The 21,968-nt window shown below is 42.9% G+C and overlaps 1 protein-coding gene across 4 annotated transcripts in view; it reads right to left on the reverse strand.

The window, feature by feature from the left end:
* Positions 1 to 21,091, reverse strand: part of PCYT1B (phosphate cytidylyltransferase 1B, choline) — a 135,820-nt gene extending 114,729 nt beyond the window's left edge. For 2 of the 4 annotated variants that reach the window (XM_040469036.1, XM_040469030.1), the window contains exon 1: positions 12,355 to 12,681. In XM_040469036.1, coding sequence (XP_040324970.1) covers positions 12,355 to 12,409 — 55 coding nt within the window. In that variant the 5' untranslated portion in view covers positions 12,410 to 12,681. Of the gene's footprint in view, positions 1 to 12,354; positions 12,683 to 20,983 lie in introns of those variants that run through there. The other 2 variants (XM_040469033.1, XM_040469026.1) reach the window with 2 other exon arrangements.
* Between the last annotated feature and the right edge of the window lie 877 nt (positions 21,092 to 21,968).

Below are 21,968 nucleotides of genomic sequence, written 5' to 3' on the forward strand. Positions count from 1 at the left end.
GAGAGAAAGAGAATATCGCTGTCAGCACAGAGCCCAATGTGGGGCTCAAACTCTCGAACCATGAGATCATGACCTGAGCCGAAATCAAGAGTCAGACGGTTAACCAAGTGAGCCAACCATGCGCCCCCAGAAGACAATTGTGAATAAGAGAACTCCACATTAAAAAAAATAAATGAAATAAAATAAACAACAATGGATTACTGAATTAAACCCATGGACTGCAGAATTAAATCTCTTTTCATTGATGCTATGCTGTGGCTTAAAGATCAGGATTATGGCAGTTAATCTAAGATTTAGAGAAGGATTTGGTTTACATCAAAAGGTTTAAAAAAAAAAAAAGAAAAAAAGAAAAAGAAAGGCTTAAAGGGGAGACTCCAGACATGCAAGGAGGCCAAGGACTGAAGCAGGTAACAGCACAGTGTTTCCGGACCAGCATCAACACAGCAGTACAAGCCCTCCTTCACTATGGCTCAACCTATGTGGGGAAGTATAGGCAGCACCCTGTGTAATCTTATCCCTGAGTTTCTACATCTTTTCCTTACCTCCCTCCTTCTCCTCTTAGAATCAATAGCTGTTCTTCCCTGGATATCTTGAATGCAAACAAGACAGTGCTCGGAGTAAGTCCAGGAGGTATACAATATGTCATCAAAGGTTTTCCTTAGGATTCCTGACTGCTGCCACTCTCCCTTCCCATCCCTAGCCCCTACTCTTGGCACTATTTTCAGTACAGAATAGAATTTTGGTGTTCAAAGTACCCAAGATAAATGTGCTTGTAGGCTCTAAAATGAAGAGCAGGGCTTCAAAGACAGTAACATCAAGCAAAGGACTACCAAAAATGTTGGCTTGGGATTTCTGCAATAAAAAAATATAAATGCTAATGATTTCTGTGGAAGGAGATGGAAAGGCATCTAAACAGGTAAAGTGACCAAGAGCCATAAATTTATTTATTTGGGGAGGGGGGGTAAATTTCTTTATTATCTGAAAACAAGAGTAGTTACTATTTAAATTTTCCTTTTGTGTTAGGTGTCAGACTGCATGAGACCATCAGCTGTCACTGTCGATCACCATAACAACCCCCCCACCACCACCTTTTGCTTTTAGCTCTCTTCACTTCCCAGGGATTCCTTGTGTCCCAATCAAGCTTTGTCACAGCTCTTGGATCTTAACCCAAGGCATTTTGTACCTTCTTAGCTTTGCAAGATTGACCACTAAGTTCTCCAACTTATTATCCCGCTAAGAGCCATAAAATTAAGCTACAAGAAAAGAGAATGCATGGGGTCCCTAGCTGGCTCAGTCAGTAGAGCAGGCGACTCTTGATCTCAGGGTTATAGATTAGAGCCCCTGTTGCGTGTAGAGATTACTTAAAAATAAAATCTTTAAACAAAAAAAAAAAAAAAAAAAAAAAAAAAAAAAAAAAAAAAAAAAAAAAAAAAAAAAAAAAAGAAGAGAATGCATTAGCCAGGTCAAGAAAAACATACTAAGGCAGCAACCAGCCCAATAATGACAGAGTAACAAAGGATCAGAACACTGGTAAAAAGGTATTCTTATCATCTGTTTATATATTTTAAAGAGGAAGTATAAGAAATTTCATGTCTCTTAATATTTAAAAATATCCAGGGGCGCCTGGGTGGCTCAGTCAGTTGGGCATCTGACTTCGGCTCAGGTCATGATCTTGCGGTCCATGAGTTCAAGCCCCGCATCAGGCTCTGTGCTGATAGCTCAGAGCCTGGAGCCTGCTTCTGTTTCTGTGTCTCCCTCTCTCTTTGCCCCTCCCCCGTTTGTGCTCTGTCTCTCTGCCTTTCAAAAATGAATAAATGTTAAAAAAAATTTTTTTTAAATAAAAAAAAAAAAGATACTTGACCTCAAGACCACAGGGCCATAGGTAAATGGTGGTAACCGTATTCTACTGGCAAACAATAGCAAGGCCATTCCTATGAGACGTGTCGTGTGTGTCACGCGGCAATGGGGCAAACACGTTTGAGAAGATAAACAGTGGGGTGGGGAATCTGTACAGGTGGTAGAAATGCTTAAGCATCTATGAGGTAGTTCCTTTTACTCTATCTGGCCCTCAACTCACTCCACCCCTTCTATGAATACAGCCCCCAGCCCCCAGCCCAGGGAATTGGGTTGGGACACCTGATGAAGAAACCAAGCCTTGGGCTGTTCAGTGGTTCCTCAGATCTTCAGATTCCCTCTTTCAGAAATTAGAACTAAGAGATGCCAACTGAGTAGATCAGGGGATTAGAGTAAATATGTCTGCAAATGAGCCTTTCCGAGGCCTTGTCAAGCTGCTCCTGTTCCTTTCCTTGCTTTTCAGCTTTCTGTGGGTTCTATTAGATAGACTTTTGCATTTGCCCTACTGAAAGAGCTAGCTCAGCGGCTACTGTTCCTTGAAACCCAGCACTGGGTCTGAGACAGATGTGCACACATCCCTCCCGCCCCTGCCCCAGACGAGACTAACAGGAGAAATGAAGCCAAGGGCTAACAGGGAAAGGCCGCTTAACAGGTACTTATGCTTCATGCCTAGGAGCATCAGGGGATGACACTCTTTCCAGAGACCAGCTCAGAGTAAATTCACCTCATAAACCCCATAATCTAGATGTACCACACTTTTGATACTTTTGTATACAAACTTACGACTCCTTTGGTGTGATTATATTGAATCATTATTTATCTCATGATGTTACCTAATTCTCACTTGTAACCTTGACATCTGTCTCTCCTATTGTTAATTAACCCATCAACCAGGCTTGGGAATATCAGTTCTTACCTCCAGGATCCATCCACTTTCTTACATCATCCTCAACCCTCCCACGGGCTTCTGCCTCCAGCACTCCCCTAAAGCTCAGTTATGTTTCTACGTGAGTGTTTCTTAGCTGCACAGGAGGACCTTTTGGAGCAGCGGTCCTTTACTTAGGGATAATTTGTATCCCGCTCCCCAAGGGTGATTTTGTAGTGTCTGGACACAGTTGTTGTTGTTTTTAAGATTTTATTTATTTATTTATTTATTTATTTATTTATTTATTTGTTGGGGGGGTGCAGAGGAAAAGGGAGAGAAGCCTAAGCAGGCTCCATGTCCAGAGCCAATGCAGGGCTCCATCGCACGACTGCGAGATCACGACCTGAGCCGAAATCGAGAGTCAGATGCTTAAATGACTGAACCATCCAGGTGCCACTAAGATTTTATTCTTAAGTAATCTCTACACCTAACGTGGCGCTCGAAATTACAACCCTGAGATCAAGAGTTGCATGCTCCGCCGAGTGAGCCAGCCAGGTGCCCCTGGACAAAGTTTTGATTGTTACAACTTGGGGGGTGCTACTGACATCTGGTGGGTAAAGACTAAGGACGCTGTAAACATGCTACAACGCACAAGAAAACCCCCCATAACGAAGAATTAACCAACCCAAATTGTCAATAATGCCAAAGCTGAGAAACCTTGCTTTAAGGCAAAGACGGATCTTTGCAAGAAATAACACAATTCAAAATGGGCAAAGGATTTGAAAAGACGTTTCTCCAAAGAAGATACACAAATGGCCAATAGATATGTGAACAATGCACAACCTCTTTAGCCATTCGGGACATGCAAACCAAAACCACAATGAGACACCACCTCACACCCACTAGGATGGCTAAAATTTTGAAAATGGAAAATAACAAGAGTTGGTGAGGATGTGGAGAAATCGGAACCCTCATACACTGCTGGTGGAATGTAATTGGCAGTTCCTCAAAAAGTTAAAAATAGAGTTACCATTTGACCTACCAATTCCACGCCTAGGTATTTACCCGAGAGTATTGACAACATGTGTTCACGAAAATCTTGTACACAAATGTCATAGCATTATTCACAATAACCAAGAAGTGCAAGCAACCCAAATGTCCACTGCCTGGTGAATGGAGAAACAAATAGCGGTTTATCCATACAATGGAATATTATTTGGCCATAAAAAAAGGATGAAGTACAGATCCATGCTACAACATGAATGGACCTTGAAAAGATAAACTCACTGAAAGAAGCCAGACACAAAAGACGACATGTTGTATGATTCCACCTCTGTAAAATGTCCAGAAAAGGCAAATCCACGTAAGAGAAATCGATGAGTGGTTTTCTAGTACTGGGGCTATTGGGGGGACTGGGGAGGGACTGACTGCTACTGAGTGCAGTTTTTGGAGGTGGTGATGAAAGTCCTGTAAAAGTAAAATGTGTTGAGGTTGCGTAACCCTGTGAATATACTAAAAAACAACGAATTGGTTTTTAGTGAGTTTTTTAACAATTTAATGGCTTATATCTTGAAAAGAACGTCTCTTTGAATCTCCTGAGTGCCAGTCACAAAAGAGGTGCTCATTAAATAATGCAGTACACCTGAAGCATGGAAGACAAACACAAGATTTCCTTCCTGCTGTGATTACTATTATTTTTAACATTTTATGGCCTGAGAGGAACAGTAGTGATTCCCTTAAATCAACCTCCAGGTTAACCAACCTGCAGAATTAACCAGTGCCCTCCATTTTCCCTACGGACCCTAAGAGTATTCTGAATGCAAGCTCCTCTTGAGAATGCCTGGGTAGATTAGCTCTGAAAAGTTGAGTTTTACATTTTACAAGAGTTAACTGAGCTTTCCCCCATCCTGTTTATGACTACTGTGACGGAAATGATACAATTTAATTAAATGTTATGGAAACTGATAAAAATGATGCAAAAAGAGTATTTTTAAGACTAAATTGTTTTCAAAAGACAAGAAGCAGTCATGTGGCTTTTAAAAACTACTACTGAATTAGGTATAGTATAGAATTAGGAGTATTGAATTATATTCCATTTTTTAAAAATATCTTAAGTTTCACTTCATTTAGAATAAACCCAAAATGGAAATCATAGATATTGCCTATGTGATGCTCAATAAAGAAAAGATGACACAGAGTTCTAATCGGTGATCCAATTAAAGGATTGGCAAAGTAATAATATATTATTTTAAATTAAAAAATATTTCATGCATATATTTATCATTTTTTTTAAACAAGTCTTTTTTTTTAACTTTTTTTTTTTTTTTGAGACAGGGAGAGACAGAGCATGAACAGGGGAGGGTCAGAGAGAGGGAGACACAGAATCCGAAACAGGCTCCAGGCTCTGAGCTGTCAGCACAGAGCCTGACTCGGGGCTCGAACTCACGGACCGCAAGATCATGACCTGAGCCTTAGTCGGCCGCTCAACCGACTGAGCCACCCAGGCACCCCAAACAAGTCTTTATCAGAGACATTTTATTTTTCAATTAACCAACCTATCGGTCCCCATTGTATATGGTAAGAAGACTTCTACTGTGCTACTCTCCTACCTTATAGAATGGAGAAAACCCTACAAAACTCTTTTATTAATTCTCCATTGGTGTGCTGAATTCCTTGTGTGATACAAGCTTCCTTCAATTGCCCTCTTCAGGGAAGGTGTAGTAGCCACATGGCAAGGAATTTATGGGACAGATTTGTGTACAAGCCTGACCCATGTCTCCTGGAGGCTGAGCCTGCTGTGCACATTGCAGGGGAAGCCAAGGAAAAACTGTAGAGAGGGAGTCAGCCACCTCTGGTGTCTCTGAGCAGATCCCACCTCGCCATGAGATATCACAAACCTCCAGCAAACCTAGGAGTCTGGCAGGGTTTGGGGTGGAAAGTCCTGAAAATAGTGATTACTCCATCTTTGTGGCTGGTGTTAATGATCAAGTCATTGAATTTAGACGCTGGAGTCAAGTTGAAGTGGGTCTACCCAACAATGATGCATGCCTTATAGACTGGGTTGAAATTCATTCATTCTCCGGGACAACCTAGAGTTGACCTTAGATGAACAAACACAGGATTCTCCCTGGGCAAGGAGGATAGAGAATAAACAGGGATTTAAATTCCTTTCATTCATTCAACAAACACTTACTGAGCATCTACAGTACATCAGGAGCCATGCATCCAAGATGTGATAGTCTACACTCTCAAAGAATGTATAGAGCAGGAATATATAGGTAGGGCAAACTCTGAAAGATTTTTTGTTTCTTTTTTAGTAAATATGATAGTACTGTTAAAAATCTAATCTTACCATCTTTGCTTTTAAAAGAATTATCATTTAAATTCCTCTTACTTTTTTCTATGACTTAATGGAACTGAAGAAGACACATTTGAAACAGATATTATTTTTCTTTTTGTCCTGGGCCACACTTTCCATTTTTTTCCTTTCTTTTTTCTTTCCATGTGTGTATCTGTGTGTGCACGTGTGCGTGTGTGTGTGTGTGTGTGTGTGTGTGCATGTGAGATAGAGGGAGAGAAAGAAAAAATTTCTAGTTCATGAAAAGCCCAAGAGAACTTTATTTTTTTTTTTTTAACGTTTATTTATTTTTGAGACAGAGAGAGACAGAGCATGAACAGGGGAGGGTCAGAGAGAGGAAGACACAGAATCTGAAACAGGCTCCAGGCTCTGAGCTGTCAGCACAGAGCCCGACGGGGGGCTCGAACTCACGGGCCGCGAGATCGTGACCTGAGTTGAAGTCGGCCGCTTAACCGACTGAGCCACCCAGGCGCCCCAGAAAAGCCCAAGAGAACTTTATAACGCTCTAATAGGTGCACCTGGCTGGCTCAGTCAGTAGAACATGTGACTCTTGATCTCAGGGTTACGAGTTCAGGCCCCGTGTTGGGCACAGCGATTACTTCAAAAAATAAAAATACTAAAATAAAAAAATAAAATGCTCTAATGCCTGGGGCAAGATTGAAATAAAGAATATGTTTTTCACATTATAAGTCCTCACTGCAAGAATGGGGCAAGAATCATTTAAAAAAAATTTTTTTTTAACATTTATTTATTTTTGAGACAGAGAGAGACAGAGCATGGACGGGGGAGAGTCAGAAAGAGAGGGAGACACAGAATCTGAAACAGGCTCCATGCTCTGAGCTGTCAGCACAGAGCCTGATTTGGGACTCGAACCCATGGACTGCAAGATCATGACCTGAGCAGAAACCGGATGCTTAACCGATTGAGCCACCCAGGCTCCCCAAGGGCAAGATTAATTTTATGCCAGTTCTTGTATATCCTTTGCTCCATGGTATTTGAGAGCTGGTCCCAACTCCCTGAGAATAAAGGACAAAAATAAGAGAAACCAATAAGATTCCTTTTCTTCCCATAGTTTCCAGTACTGGGAAGACCAGAAGAACCCCAGGTTTCAACAGACACAGGTTTCACCTCTCACTCCACATCTTTTCGTGTGCTAATTGAGCCATCTGGGTGAGCTGGTAAGATTTCCAAAATGCATACTAGTCAAGGCTTGCCTTAGTGGACCACGGTGGATGGGGAGCCATAGTTTAGCAAGAGAGATTAGTGTCTTCTAGAAACCCAGATTCAATTGCAACAGACATACAGCGTGTGCACTACCTGTCAATTTTCAGAGTGAGAGCTGTCAGCAGAGCAGCCGATGGCAGTGATTATACATCTGTTAACTGGGTCAGCATGGCGTGTGACCCTTGGATAGGTCTACCATATAGTCTCCAAAGGAGACAAAGACTGCAGTGAGTTAGCTGCAGGTTGTACAAATACATGCTGCTCCTGTAATACTAGGATTCAGGCGAAGGAATTGCAGATGGATGAGAGGAAAAAAGCCCTAATTGTGTTACGGAACAAAAAGTAAAAATGTAATATCTACTTGCCCTAAGTGGCTTTAAAAGATACTCAGATATCTAAACTTCATGAATTTGGACTGTTCCAAATTGTTTAATTCCCTCCAAATAAAGACTATTCCAAATGCATTTATATTGTTTCAATGATTTTCTCTTTGTTTGCTTATGGCTTACACTAGAAATTTTTCATACAGAAGACAAGGAAGTGACAAATCATATTCTTTGAAGCTAACTGCTAAACTGAGGAATTGAGTTTTTTCCATGTTTGGAATGACCACTTCAAGCAAGCTTGCAAGAAACCACTAAAGATTTAGAAATTCAAGGGTCATTCTTCTCTAAATAACTCAAAATTCTCTTCTTTTATCCTGTTACCTAGAGCCAGCACAGTACCTGGCAAATGTGTTCAACATACTGGTCTTGTTTAATCTTTGTTTATTTATTTTTGAGAGAGAGACAGCACAAGCAGGGGAAGGACAGAGGGAGAGAGGGAGACACAGACTCTGAAGCAGGCTCAAGCTTTCAGCTCACAGCCCGACACAAGGCTTGAACCCACGAACCGTGAGATCATGACCTGAGCTGAAGTTGAACACTTAACCAACTGGGCCATCCAGGCACCCCTCAACATACTGCTTAAGAACTGATGGTGCCTGGGGTGCCTGGGTGATTTAGTCGGTTGAGTGTCTGACTCTTGGTTTTGGCTTAGGTCATGATCTCATAGGTTTGTGAGTTCAAGCCCCAAGTCAGGGCTCTGCCTTATCAGTGTGGAGCCTGCTTGGGATTCTCTCTCTCTCTCCCTCTCTCTCTCCCCTTCCCCCACTCTGTGGGCTCACTCGCATCCACTCTCTCTCTCAAAAAGTAATTAAATAAACATTAATAAAAAAAAGAAGAACTGATGGGCCCAAATGATGGCTGGTGCCTTGGGAAGGCAGCTCTCTTTTCTGAAGAAGCTCACAGATTTGGTTCCAAATTTTCACATAGGATCACACTGCTCACTCCCACCCTCCGACCTGAATGCCTGCAAGGCATCTTTTTCTCAGAAATAGGAACCCCTTATCTCACAATGAAGACTTTGCAGCAAAGATTGGTAAAGGGAAAAGAAGAAATGGAAGACAGTTTTCATTTTGATCCATGAATTCTGTGTAGAAAATCGGAGTCCACTCCTACAAGTGGCATCTTAAAAGAACTGTCTCTGTCAATCAACAGATATTTATCAAACCCCTCCTATGTTCCAGGGTCTATGAGGGGCCCCCAGGGACACTCCTTCCGGGGTATCCTGGGATAGAGTGGAAGAAGGGAAGGTTTTAGAATTAGATCTTGAGCTAATAAAAATTTCACTGTGATAGTATTTTATGCTACCAATTTACTTAATGACCCAAAGGAAGAGAGGAAGGTAAACCAGTAGTATAAAATGATTTTCCATAGAATTTAGAAATAGCAGAAGATTTGCTATAAAGCACTAGGCTAACCATATTATTTCCTACCAGGGCACCTTAGGGGATCCTGTTTTAATGAATAAATAAAAATGATGTGTAATTATCATATCAATTGCTTGCATCTAAGTGAGTGCTTCTGGAGTTATTTGATGGTGCTTAAAAATCTTTGGCCTCTGAAGTGTGTTTAACGTCTCCTTGACTCTTATCTATATTATTAATTTGCAGATCAAAGTTAACTTGGTGCTATGCAAATGACTTCCAATGAATGAAATTTTACTGTAAAATATTAAATCCATATTACTTATAACAGTACTGCAATATATTTTGAGGACATGTGTCAACATATCGAAAAGAGATACTACAACTTAAAGCAGTATTATCCAATAGAACTTTCTGCAGTGATGTAATATTCTATATCTGTGCTGTCTAGCCATCCACATGAGGTAGTCACTAGCCACACGTGGCTACTGAGCACTTGAAATGTGGCTAGTGCCACTGAGGAACTAAATTTTAAATTTTATTTAATTTAAACTAAAATTTAAATTAAAAAATGTTTTAATGTTTATTTATTTTTGAGAGGGAGAGAAAGAGAGAGAGAGAGAGGCAGACACAGACTCCAAAGCAGGATCCAGGCTCTGAGCCGTCAGCACAGAGCCCGATGGGGGGCTTGAACTCACAGACCATAAGACCATATCCTGAGCCAAAGTTGGATGCTTAACCGATTGAGCCACACAGGTGCCCCTAAACTAAAATCTAAATTTAAACAGCCATATGTGGCTTGTGGCTATCTTAAATGACACTGCAGGCTTAAAGAAAAAGTGAAAATGGGGGCACCTGAATGAGTCTCGATTTCAACTCTGGTCATAATCTCATGGTTCGTGAGTTCGAGCTCCAAGTCGGGCTCCACGCTGATAGTGTGGCGCCCGCTTAAGATTCTCTCTCTCCCTCTCTCTCTGCCCCTCCCTAGCTCACGAGCTCTCTCTCTCTCTCTCTTTCAAAAATAAACATTTAGAAAAAATGAAAATGTATTCCAAGATCCTGAATCTTAGCTGTACATTTACTACCTTTGGCAATTTACTTAACTTCTGTGAGCTCGAAGTTTCTCACTTGAAAACGAGAATGTAAATAACTACCTGACGGGATTTGGAGTAAGAGGAATGGAGATGTATCCAGGCATTCTCCTATTTCCAAATAAGTGCCGATCAAGTACCAAAGTTAAATATGTGCAAAATGAATAACCGGCTCTCTCATTTAAAGGGTGTTCGCATTCCTAGAGAACTCATAAATATTATTAAATTCAGAATTATCCTCATTGTTCCGATAAAATATTTAATGACAATGTTTACAACTATCAGTTGGTAAGCAGTACTATTAGCTTGGGGGTATCAGTGTGTGGTGAGCAAGAGAGGTGGGAGTCAGGAAGTTAAATTTATAGAAGTTGAGGTCAGCTTTTGTATGAAAAGTACACCGAGAACCCAAAAGGCTGATTAAAATGTCAACACAATCACTTCTTCGTCATTGTTATAATTAATAGTGTAATTCATGCTTGCCCGAGGAGGCTAAATAAACCCAGCCCATGTAAGTAAAGAAAGTAAAGCATAGATTAGCAGAATAGGGAAGTAGTCAGGAGCTCAGGCACTTTTGCTGGACGTAATCACATGAAATAAGACACCCAACGTACTTACCACAGGGCGTGCCACCTACTAAGGACCAAAAATTGTAGCTGCTCTTTTTTTAAGATTTTATTTTTTTAAGTTCACTTATTTATCGGGCAGGGAGGCGCCAAGAGTGAAGGAGAGAGAGAATCTTAAGCAGGCTCCATGCTCAGCACAGAACCCAATATAGAGCTTGATGTCATGACTGTGAGATCATGACCAGAGCTGATATCAAGAGTCAGACCCTTAATTGACTGAGCCACGCAGGTGCCCCTAAAGATTTTATTTTTAGGTAATCTCTACACCCAATTTGGGGCTTGAACTCACACCCCTGAAACCAAGAGTTGCAGGCTCCACCAAATGAGCCAGCCAGGCGCTCCAAAACTGCAGCCGTTAGTATATTAAGTGATGCTATTGGGAGACCCATGAGATTAGAAGACCTTGGTTATGTTTCAATTCACAAAAGGTATGGGAATACAGAGTGATTATTTGCACAGATTTAATTCTCCATGACTGGACAGAGAAAGATCATCTCAACTTTCCATATCTGTACCAGTCAAGAACTGAATCTCTTTAGTTGTTTTAATACCATGTCAAATCTATTTTTGGAATGAGATGTGGAAGAATGAATAAACGAAGGACTGAAATGCATCCTTATCCCCCCATTTACACAATAAAATGAGCTGGTAAAACTCATGAGTCCCCAACATGTACACTTTTTCCAAATCTGAGACAATACTGGGGCCAATGGGGAAGGGATCGAATAGAGGAATTGCTCTCTTAGCCGTGTTGCCCAGGTGCCCAGTGGCTGTGGGCCTAGACTACTTTCTGAGGCATGGGGTGCTTGAACCAGCCAGCCCTGCTCGCTCTGAGGGGGATGGGGAGCTTTCGAAGGAGTGCCGATACAAGCAAGAGCAGAGCTGGTGTCTTGAGACCCAAGAAACTGCTGTCAGGGTGTGGCGTGAAACCACCTTTACTGTAAAGCAGGAACATTATGTCATTGCCAGGAAGCTTCCCCCGGTCCTAATCTCTCCTTCACATCACCTGAAAGCCTTCTTACTATTTCGTCTGACCACCTAAGCTTTTTCCATCTAGAATTCATTTGATTTAATAGGACTCCACTAAAATGCACATTCCCTTAGGCACTCAATGCCCCACAAGGCAAGACCATACGAGGTGGTCTCACTTCTGTGATAATTGCACAACGAGAAATTCAGAAACGGATGTCAGGATGTTGTGACTTTCCTAAGAGGAAACTTTCTCATTCTATAGGGTAATGAGCACTTTGTTACCACGGTTCTCCAACGCCCTCAGGCTCACACAGCGTCATTCTTTGCCTCTAACCACCTACATTTCCTCATCCTGATTTGACTGCTTTTCAGAAAGAGAAGCTGTTCCTGTCATCTAACTCTATCCAGGGATCCTGCATAGTCAGTAAGGGGATAAACAAACAGGAGCCCCAACTTTTCTTTTTTATCACCTTTAGATGGAAAGGATAAGATTTCCATGTTGAGAGGGACTATATTAATTAGCACAGGTCCGTTACACTCACAGATACATAGGGCTTTTCTTTGGGGACCTACTTCGATATTCAAACAGGCAAAGATCACTAAGAAAGCATGTCTATTACCTTGCGCCAGGATCTGGAAGCGCCATGGTCCCTGGTATCCTGTTCCAAGGTGCATTGCTGGTGGCCCACCATTTCTGCTCCTGGTCTGCTTTCCCCGTCTCCTAGAGTCCTCTCTTCTCTTTGGAGTTCTTTTGAGTCCCAGGATGAAATCTTCCTTCTCTGGATTTACTGGAGCACTTGACCAACGGTGAACCTGAACCACAACTCCGAGGAGCTAGTCGTGTCCCAGTGATCGAATGAGCAGAGATCCAAGGTGCTGGGTGTTCCTGCTTTGTTTGCCACCGGCCTCCTCTTGTCCCCTCTGGGCCGCTGTTCATCGACAAGTGCTGTGCTCTGGACTGGCGCTATCATGGCCTGCCGTGCAGGGACAGGCAGGTTGTGGTGAAAGCTGCACTGGTGAAAAAGGCCATTGTTTTATCTCCCCTATCCCTCACTGGAGCTATGGCAACAAATTCCGTTGGTGAATTAACTATGTCATTGTGTGCCGGCTGAACTGATTATGCTCCTGGAATGACAAACATTTTGTCTCTTTTTTTCAAGATAAAAAGTAGCCGAGACCTTGAACTGTTAATACACACTTCAACACTTTCTTTCAATGGGAGAATAAAGATAGAGAAAGGAAATCTCTCCTACATACTTTGATTCTAATAAACATTTTCTCTGCCAAGGAGCCATTCTAATCACCACCGATAAGTGAACTTGTGCATTTTAATAATGTAGAATCTTCACAAGTTGTGTTAAGGTAATTCCCCCTCAAATACCATTGTGTGTTAAAAGAACTCTTTAAATATGCATGCACTGGGGCATTTTGGACAAGATTCTTTTTAAGTGCTGCTGTTAACACGAGTATCATACCTCGGCTCAGAATGAAGATGGCTGTCCATCTAAATTCACCTTAGCCACATAAAGATTTTCCAAGCTCCACGCTAGCGGGAAAGCTCTTGGTCACTCGCTCACCTATTACACTCTCCAGGATGAGATAACGCGCTCTGATCGGTCAAAGGAGCCTTTCAACCTTTGCACCCATCCATCCATCCCAGCCTTTCTGTGTCCGGGTGCTGGGCTGGTTGCTGGAGAAGCTCTATCAGTGAATCGCTGCTACATTGCCTAGCATGGTGGGGTGTAGTGTGCGGACTTAGCCAGCTGGAATCCCATTCCCGGGGATCCCCTTCCCTTCCGGCTCTGGGTTCGAGTTGACCAAAAGAGGATTTTATACAAGATATGGAAGGTGAGGGTGAGGTGGTCATTATTTCCAAAGGTTGTCATGGTTGGGAGTGGTGACAGAAGGTCCCAGATTACCCTCACTCCCCTTTGCTCTGTGTCTCGATCCATCATCTTACTAACCGCTGACCCCGTTAAGCAACAGCTGCTCAGAGTCCGCCCTCAGACGTTTCTCCAGCCCAACGGAGGTCGGAGCGGCTTCCCAGAGCTTCCTGGGGGCGGGGGGATCCTCCTGCACTTTGGCAGCCGTATATGCTGGGCTGGTAACTGTAGATGGGTTAACTTGTCCCATCATCCAATTGCCCCACCGACCCCCATTCCCCCCACCCCTCCCACAGTGGGCCAGGTCTATTTCCTATGTTAAATCCCTTCCTCCACATCTCATAGTGGCTGTGCTTACTAAACTAGGGCTGATATACTTATTTTGTAAACAATGTGAGGACTGTAGGAGAGAATCTCCAGCATGAGGGGAGTTGAGAGGGCAATAGGGAGAAAATCCCGTGGAACTTGACCTAGAAGTGACTGAGGAACTGAGTCACTGAGGAAGTGAGGAAGGAAAGAGATATTATATTTGTGTCAGACCTCTCCCCCAGGTCCCTAGAGCCCCCAATTTGCAATGATTCTGTTCAGACCCAAGCATTTTCTCGGATACCTTATCCTTCTTCATTCCCGTGTCTTTCCCTCATCCCTGTTCTTATCCCCATGGCTCATCCCCCCAAAGAGGCTAAGATTGGCCATCAGAGGTAAGCCACACTCCAGCGGTGGGTTCCAGGTAGTCAGCTAAAAGAGAAAAAGAAACGCCCAAGTCCTGGGCACATTATTTCTCCCAGAGTGATTCACTGGACCCACTGAAATGTGGCCGGACCAACACAGCATGTACAGATGGACTCTAACAGAAGATTTCTCTGAAAGTGAAGTAAAACCTGGCTCAGCTGTCAGAAAAACATCATCTACCTGTATTTGCACTGGTTTACTCTTCTCAGTAATGGAAAAATCACTCTTGTGTCATCAAGGCCCAACGGTTCACAAGAGAGGCTTGTTTTGAAATTGCCTCTTGTTGTCATCTCTTAGAATAACAGCGCATTTGATTATATTTCCAAGCTTCTTGTCACACATCCAAAAGAAGACGGGCTGCCAATCTATTCCCTCAGTTAATTCCTGCTTAGAGTAGGCGATTATTGGCCCTGAGCATTAGAACATTGAGAGGATAGGTTTTGATTAATTCTGACTCTAAAGCAAATGGAATGGAGACAGGGCCACCAATACAACAACGTACTGTATTCTTAACATAGAGCTAGCCCAGGTGATTGAATTAAGCCACTTACCCTTGGATTATGAAGATGTCTATCATCTGAACACTTATTGGTAGCTTTCTGGGGTCTTCTCTGCTTTTGAGAGTCTCATAAACTAAAATGGTCTCAGATGATCCCTATGAACAATCGCCTGTGGTCTATACAAGGGGTGCCCCAGAGCCCTGATAGTTGTGTCAGTGGGTAGAACCTAGTTGCCCAGGCCCACAGAGGTGGAAATGGGTGGGCAGCAGATCTGAGTTCCTGTATAAGGCACTCTGTGTGAATTAACTTGGGGCACCTGTGTGGCTCAGTCAGTTAAGCTTCCAACTCTTGATTTTGGCTCAGGTCATGATCTCATGGTTCATGAGTTTGAGCCCTGCATCAGGCTCTGTGCTGTCACCCAGAGTCTGCTTGGGATTCTCTCTCTCCCTCTCTCTCTCTCTCTCTGCTCCTCCCCACCGTTCTCTCAAAATAAATAAATAAATTTTAAAAAGGTGCTCCTCTGGGCCAAGCAGTCCCACTTGGTGAACAGAGTGAGGGCTGGATTTAGCCCCTAAGTCTCCCGGTCTGCAGCACTGATACTTTCTCTCTCTCTCTGCAGCCCCTGACCCTCAGAGAATTGGGCGTTGTGGGGGAAGCAAACTGTGTTAGTCCTATTATAAGAGAAATGCTCTTGAATTTGGGGAATCAGTATCCTCGTGGTTCAAGAGATGAGGTGTTCTATGCCAGGTGGTGTGGCTGGTCAACCAGGCCTCAGGTCCAGAGCTGATGCAATACTCTTCTTTCCATGAATTAATTCCCTAGCAGCATTCTCTTTGCCTTCCTGGTACCTCACCGGTGGGCAGGGTGAGCCCAGGAACATGGCTTTACGTGCTTCGTTTGAGAGGGCCCTGTTTTAGCTCTCTTCCAAGGAGTCCATGTGGCCATGGGACAGGGTACGTGCCTGGAGACCCTTACCACCCCCCTCTAGAATACTCTAGAGGTCTCTGTCCAGATGTCCCCCCCTGCTTCCAGGACTTTCGTGGCTTCTCCCTCAGGGCCATCTTCCTGGGGGGTAACCTCCCCACAGAATTGCATGTCCCTGGGTATAAGGGGTGGTAGAGCTTTTAGCAGGAAAATGTGAACAGAAACCGGATATCTGGGCTGGCCCCACCCAGTGCTGTAGCACAGAGGAGGGCCTTTGGCTCCGCCCCCCCCCCCCACCATATACACAGGTACACACAGTCTGCTAGCATGATTTCAAGCTTTTAAATATTTAGACATATGGTACACGGGCCTCCATTTAGATTCCTGCCCTGACCCCACAAATGTTAGCAGCAGGACCAGCTAGAGGTATTTTAAATCACCGTAGAAATTAATGGATTAATTAGCATTTTCTGGTTATTTTAATTATAGTTAATTACAGGTAGTTTGTCATCAAAAGTCTAATCATCTCTGAACGTCTGAACAATATGATTTTCTGAATCTAAGTGGCTGAAGGCTAGATTCTGGACTCAGATGAAATGATTTGCTCCAATTCTAGCACAGTCCTTGGTATATAGTAGTTGCTTTGAAAATGATTTAATGAATTAATGAATCCCTAAAGTGTTTTGTAACTGCCTCTTATCTTTTGCCCTGCGTATGCCTGATAACCGGCTTAGAAACTCTGCCTGTTGTGTTCACCCAAGGCTGTTTGGGGGATTTTAGTCAACGGGGCTTGGAAAATCTTTGACGAATTCACCCAAGGCTGTTTTGGGGGTCTTAGTTCTGAGATGAAGCCAGGGAACAGATGAGAGGATAGCGTCTTCATTCCTGGAGGAGAGTGACTGCCTGTGACTCCCTGTCTTTCTGCTTTTCCTGATCGCTTGGAATGAGCTGGCAACAGTTCTGAAGAAGGAATACAAGTATAGACTTTGCATTTCCAAATGATGGACTAAAAACATACTCCACCCACATGATGTCAAGATGTGTCCAAGTTCAAGGGTAAAATTTACATATTTTGCATATTACTGTTTCCATTGGACTTACTGAACATCTACTTTGTATCAAGCCCTCACCCAGGAGAAAAAATGAAGGCAATTACAGCAGTACCAGCCCTCATGGAATTACAAATCAGTACAAGAGGTGCTGTTAAACTGAATATTTCCCTGACTTACATAATCTATCTTACCACCTCAACTCCTCATTCTCTCTTCCCCCTTCGCTTTGTTTCACTTCATAAGGGACATATTCCATTACAAGTTTACTGTCTATCTCTCCCAGGTGAGTGAGAGGGCGGGGCTTTGCTTCACTGCCGATATCCCCAGTGAGGAGAAGAGTGTCTGGCACATATTAAGTGTTCGGGAAACATTTTGTTGACGGCCAAATTCATTTGGCATCAAAATTGCACTATTTTTTTCTTGTTCAATTTGGCTTTGAGTGGGTAGGAGAAGAGTACAAAGAAAAACAATCTGGTTTGACAGTGGGAGGTACTCCTGGAAGGACTGGGGACAAATAATGCGAAGGATGGAGTCCCGATCTGGAGAACAGCTGGTGTTGAAGAAAAGTAAAGGCACTGAGAAGCTGCAGGGAGTAAGGACCTTGAGAATTTATTAGCTTTCTTTTGAGGCACAGGGTGGTTTCAGTTTGCAGTAACTTGCTGAAACAATGAAGGCCCAGGCAAAGAAGCATGTTTATTGATCCACTGGGCCATCAACAAAACTTCTCGAAGGTGTTAGAGTGATGAGCCAAGTGACTCAGAGATCGTTTTCTTTCCCTCACCTCATAACAACCAGTTCACGGATTGCTGGGGATTTACTGACATGTTTCTCTCCTGCAGAAAAACTGACTTTCTGCCTGGTGTGAGACTGACTTGAAGAAAAACGGAACATGACATATTTTGTAATGGCTTCTACATCTTTCCCATGGCTTTTTGCTATTCGCCTTCAGCCCTTTCGTGATGCAAAACTTCTGTGCTTGACCAGGGAATCTGATTCATTGTATTTTTTCCTTTCCTTTTCCCTCCTCCGCTCTCTCACCTACCAAGGCGAAAGAGACTCTTCTTCACTTTTAACTGTGAATCTCAAAGAGGCTCTTTTGTGGGAGGAGCCACAGGTTAAAGGATCGCTTAGAACTTTTGCACCTCAAAATGCTCCTGACTGGGGTGCCTGGGTGGCTCAGTCGGTTGAGCGTCCGACTTCGGCTCAGGTCATGATCTCACAGTCCGTGAGTTCAAGCCCCGCGTCGGGCCCTGGGCTGACAGCTCGGAGCCTGGAGCCTGCTTCAGATTCTGTGTCTCCCTCTCTCTCGTCCCCCACCCCCACCCCACTCATGCTCTGTCTCTCTCTGTCTCCCCAAAACAAATAAATGTTGGAAAAAAAATTTAAAAACTGTTCCTGACCAGACAGTGCCACTGCATCAATTGGTGATTATAAGACAATACACTTAGAGGTCCTGGGGAAAATCTATGGAGAAAGAGAATAATATACAGCATTTCCAAACTTTCGTTTCGTTTTAACATCTCCAGAAACTTTTGATTCAAGAAAATGAACTCAAATATCTTGAAATAAATCCACGTAGTTAGGAAACTTTGGGCCAGAGTCTTGGAATCAAAATCAAGATGCCAATTTAGAGATGGCTTTGCTTCTCTCCACACTAGCGCCAAAGGAAAAGATGCTGGGTCCCTGAGTAGCAGTGTGCTAAACTCTTCTCTGCATACAAGACAATTCAGTAGAATTGCCAAAGTAGGGAAATTCTGTTTCCACGGTCATATCACCTACCCTAGTTGAGGGAAGGGAAAGACAGTCGTCTGTTTTGGGTTGGCATTAAAATTTTACGTGACAGCAAACAATTAAAAATTGAAATTGAGAAAACAATACCAACTTAACACAGCATCAAAAAACATGGAATACTTCAAGACAAATATAACAAAACATGTGGAAGTTATGTGCACTGAAAACTATAAAAGACTTCCGAGAAAAATTAAAGAAAACCTGCAAAAAGGGAGAAATGTGCCATGTTCATGGATGGGAAGACTCAAAGCTGTTAAAATATCTGTTTTCTCAAAATTAATCTACATATTCAGCACAATTCCAGTCAAACTCCCAGCAAGTTTTCTGGTAGAAATTGACTCCCTGATTCTAAAAATTATATGGAAATTCAGAAAGACTTAAAGTAGCCAAAATAATTTGGAAAAACAAGAATAGTGTTGGAGAACTCAGACTCCCTGATCTGACTGGCTGGCATGGCTAGTAGAGCATGTGGCTCTTGATCTCGGGGTCATGAGTTCGAGCCCCACATTGGGTGCAGAGATTGCTGTAAAAAATCATCTTAAAGAATATGCCATTCATAACAGCATTCTTCACAATAGCCAAAAGCTGGAAGCAATCCAAATGTCCGCCACGAGATGAATGGATAAACAAAATGTGGTCTACATATAAAAGAATACTATTCAGCATTGAAAAGGAAGGAAATTTTGACACGTGCCATAACACAGATGAACCTTAAGGACATTATGCTAACTGAAATAAACTGGCCATGCACAAAAGATTACTGTGTGATTCTGATTATACGACATACCTAGAGCAGTCAAATTCATAGAGACAGAAAGTAGAATGGTGGCTGTCAGGGGCTGGGGGCAGGGAGGAATAAGGAACTACTGTTTAATTGGGTACAGAGTTTCAGTTTGTGATGTTGAAAAATTCCAGAGATTGGTTGCACAACAACGTGAATGTACTTTGCACTTAAAAATGGCTGAGATGAGGGATGCCTGGGTGGCTCAGTTGGTTGTTAGGCATCTGACTCTGGATTGCGGCTCAGGTCATGATCTTGCAGTTGGTGAGATTTAGCCCCGCGTCAGGCTCTGTGCTGACAGCCCGGAGCCTCTCTGGGATTCTCTCTCTGCCTCTCTCTTTGCTGTACCCCTGCTCGTGTGCATGTGTACGTGCTCTCTCTGTCTCTCTCTCAAAATAAATAAACTTTAAAAAGAAATGGTTAAGATGATAACTTTTACATTATGTGTGTTGTACTATAATTAAAAATTAAAGTGTTGGGGCGCCTGGGTGGAGCAGTCGGTTAAGCGTCCGACTTCAGCCAGGTCACCATCTCGCGGTCCGGGAGTTCGAGCCGCGCGTCGGGCTCTGGGCTGATAGCTCAGAGCCTGGAGCCTGTTTCCGATTCTGTGTCTCCCTCTCTCTCTGCCCCTCCCCCGTTCATGCTATGTCTCTCTCTGTCCCAAAAATAAATAAAAACGTTGAAAAAAAAATTAAAGTGTTGCCAGAACCATTGGATTTCCATAAGCAAAAAAATGAACCTCTCGATCCTTATCTCACACTATATGTAAAAGCTAACATGAAAGGGATCATAGACCTGAAGGTAAAAGCCATAAGATTTCTAGACTGAAACAGGAGAAAAATCTTTATGACCTCAGGTTAGGCAAAGATTTCTTAGGACACAAAAAGCATGAACCATAAAGGAAAAAAGTGAATACAATGAATTGCACCAAAAATTAAAATTTTGGTTTTCAAAAGACACAGTTAAGAAAATAAAAAGGTAAACCACAGATTGGGAGAACATATTTGCAAAACATATTCTATAAAGGACTTTTGTTTAGGACATATAAAAATTCTTATAATTTAATGATTGGACAAATAACTCAATTTTTAAAAAATGGGCAAACAACTGGAAGGAATCTTTCATCAGAAAATATACAGAAAAGATGGGCAAGAGACTTCGGGCTTCAGCTCCTATATGTCGAGTGCTTGAAAGTTGTTGCTACCGTCCTTACATCAAGAAAAATATGGATAAACTGAAAATCAATGACTTTCCTTAGACCCATCAGGGAACTGAGATAACAGGGGGAATTCTCACCCCCAAACCTGGAGAGATAGACGCAGAGAGAGAATCCTAGCTGAGATCTGCTCACCTGGGAGAGAAGCTGCTGGAGTCATGGTCTGGGGGGAATACTTAAATGGTAATTTTAATAAGTTGCTGGAGGCTCAATATGGACTAACATGAAATTAAGAAATTCCTGGGGCTGCAATCACAGAAGGGACCCCACACTTTTGTGGGCTTTTTCTGCAGGAACCCCACCAGATTCTCACGTTGAGGATCTGAGAAATAGGCCCTGGAGACCCAGGCTGAAGAAGAGGAAGACTCACCATCAGGAGCGCCTCCCAGAACCCTCTCTATCACAAAGGCCGACTCTCCAGGGGTCAAGACTTTGTCAGAGGGCAATACTGCAGTATTATTCCAGGTTAGGGAAGGGAACTTCAGCCTTCTCCAGCCTTCCTGTCCCACCTAAGGAGAAATAAAAACAACCATCTTCAACATGGGACAAGACTTTGAGGAAATAGATTGGAACTGCTGTAGTGAGGAAAAGGAGCAAGGGAACAATATGAAAATACCAGTAGGAGGAGAAAGAGAAAATAGAGCAGGAGAAATATTTGAATAATGGGCAAAAACTTTCCAAAGAATTTGTCATTAAAATGACAGACGCAAAACTACAGACCCAGTAAGCTCAGAGACACCAAGCAAGATAAATACCCAAACAAGCAGTGACAAAAAAACAAACCTGGGAATATCATGTTCAAACTGGGGATAAAAAGCAACAACAAAGGACAAGGTGAAAAACTTGAAGGAAGCCAGAGGTGGGGGGAAGGCAGCGGTGGGAAACTTTACTTATTAAAGAGTAAGGATAAGAATTACAGTGGGGGTACCTGGGCAGCTCAGTCGGTTGAGTGTCTGACTTCAGCTCGGGTCATGATCTCATGGTTTGTGGGTTTGAGCCCCGCATCGGGCTCACTGTTGTCAGCGCAGAGCCTGCTTCAGATCTTCTGTCCCCATCTCTCTGCCCCTCCCCCACTTTCACTCTACCCCAAATAAATATTTAAGAAAAGAATTACAGTGGGCTTCTCACCAGAAACCATGTTATAAGTGTTCTGAGACTCAATTTCCAATGTGTGGGTGGGCGCATTTCCCCACACCAAAAAGCAATTCTCAGACACCAACAGGGTGTCCAAGAATTCCACTCCATTCTGACACTATCTACCCTGAATTAGAACCAGATTCCACAGGTTAAGGGCTCAGTCCTATACGATTGTCACCCTCCTACATGCTCACTTTAGATGCCAAATGCAAGTCCAG

Source organism: Herpailurus yagouaroundi, unplaced genomic scaffold (assembly GCF_014898765.1).
Source record: "Herpailurus yagouaroundi ecotype Mexico unplaced genomic scaffold, PumYag 67793, whole genome shotgun sequence".
NCBI lineage: Eukaryota > Metazoa > Chordata > Mammalia > Carnivora > Felidae > Herpailurus > Herpailurus yagouaroundi.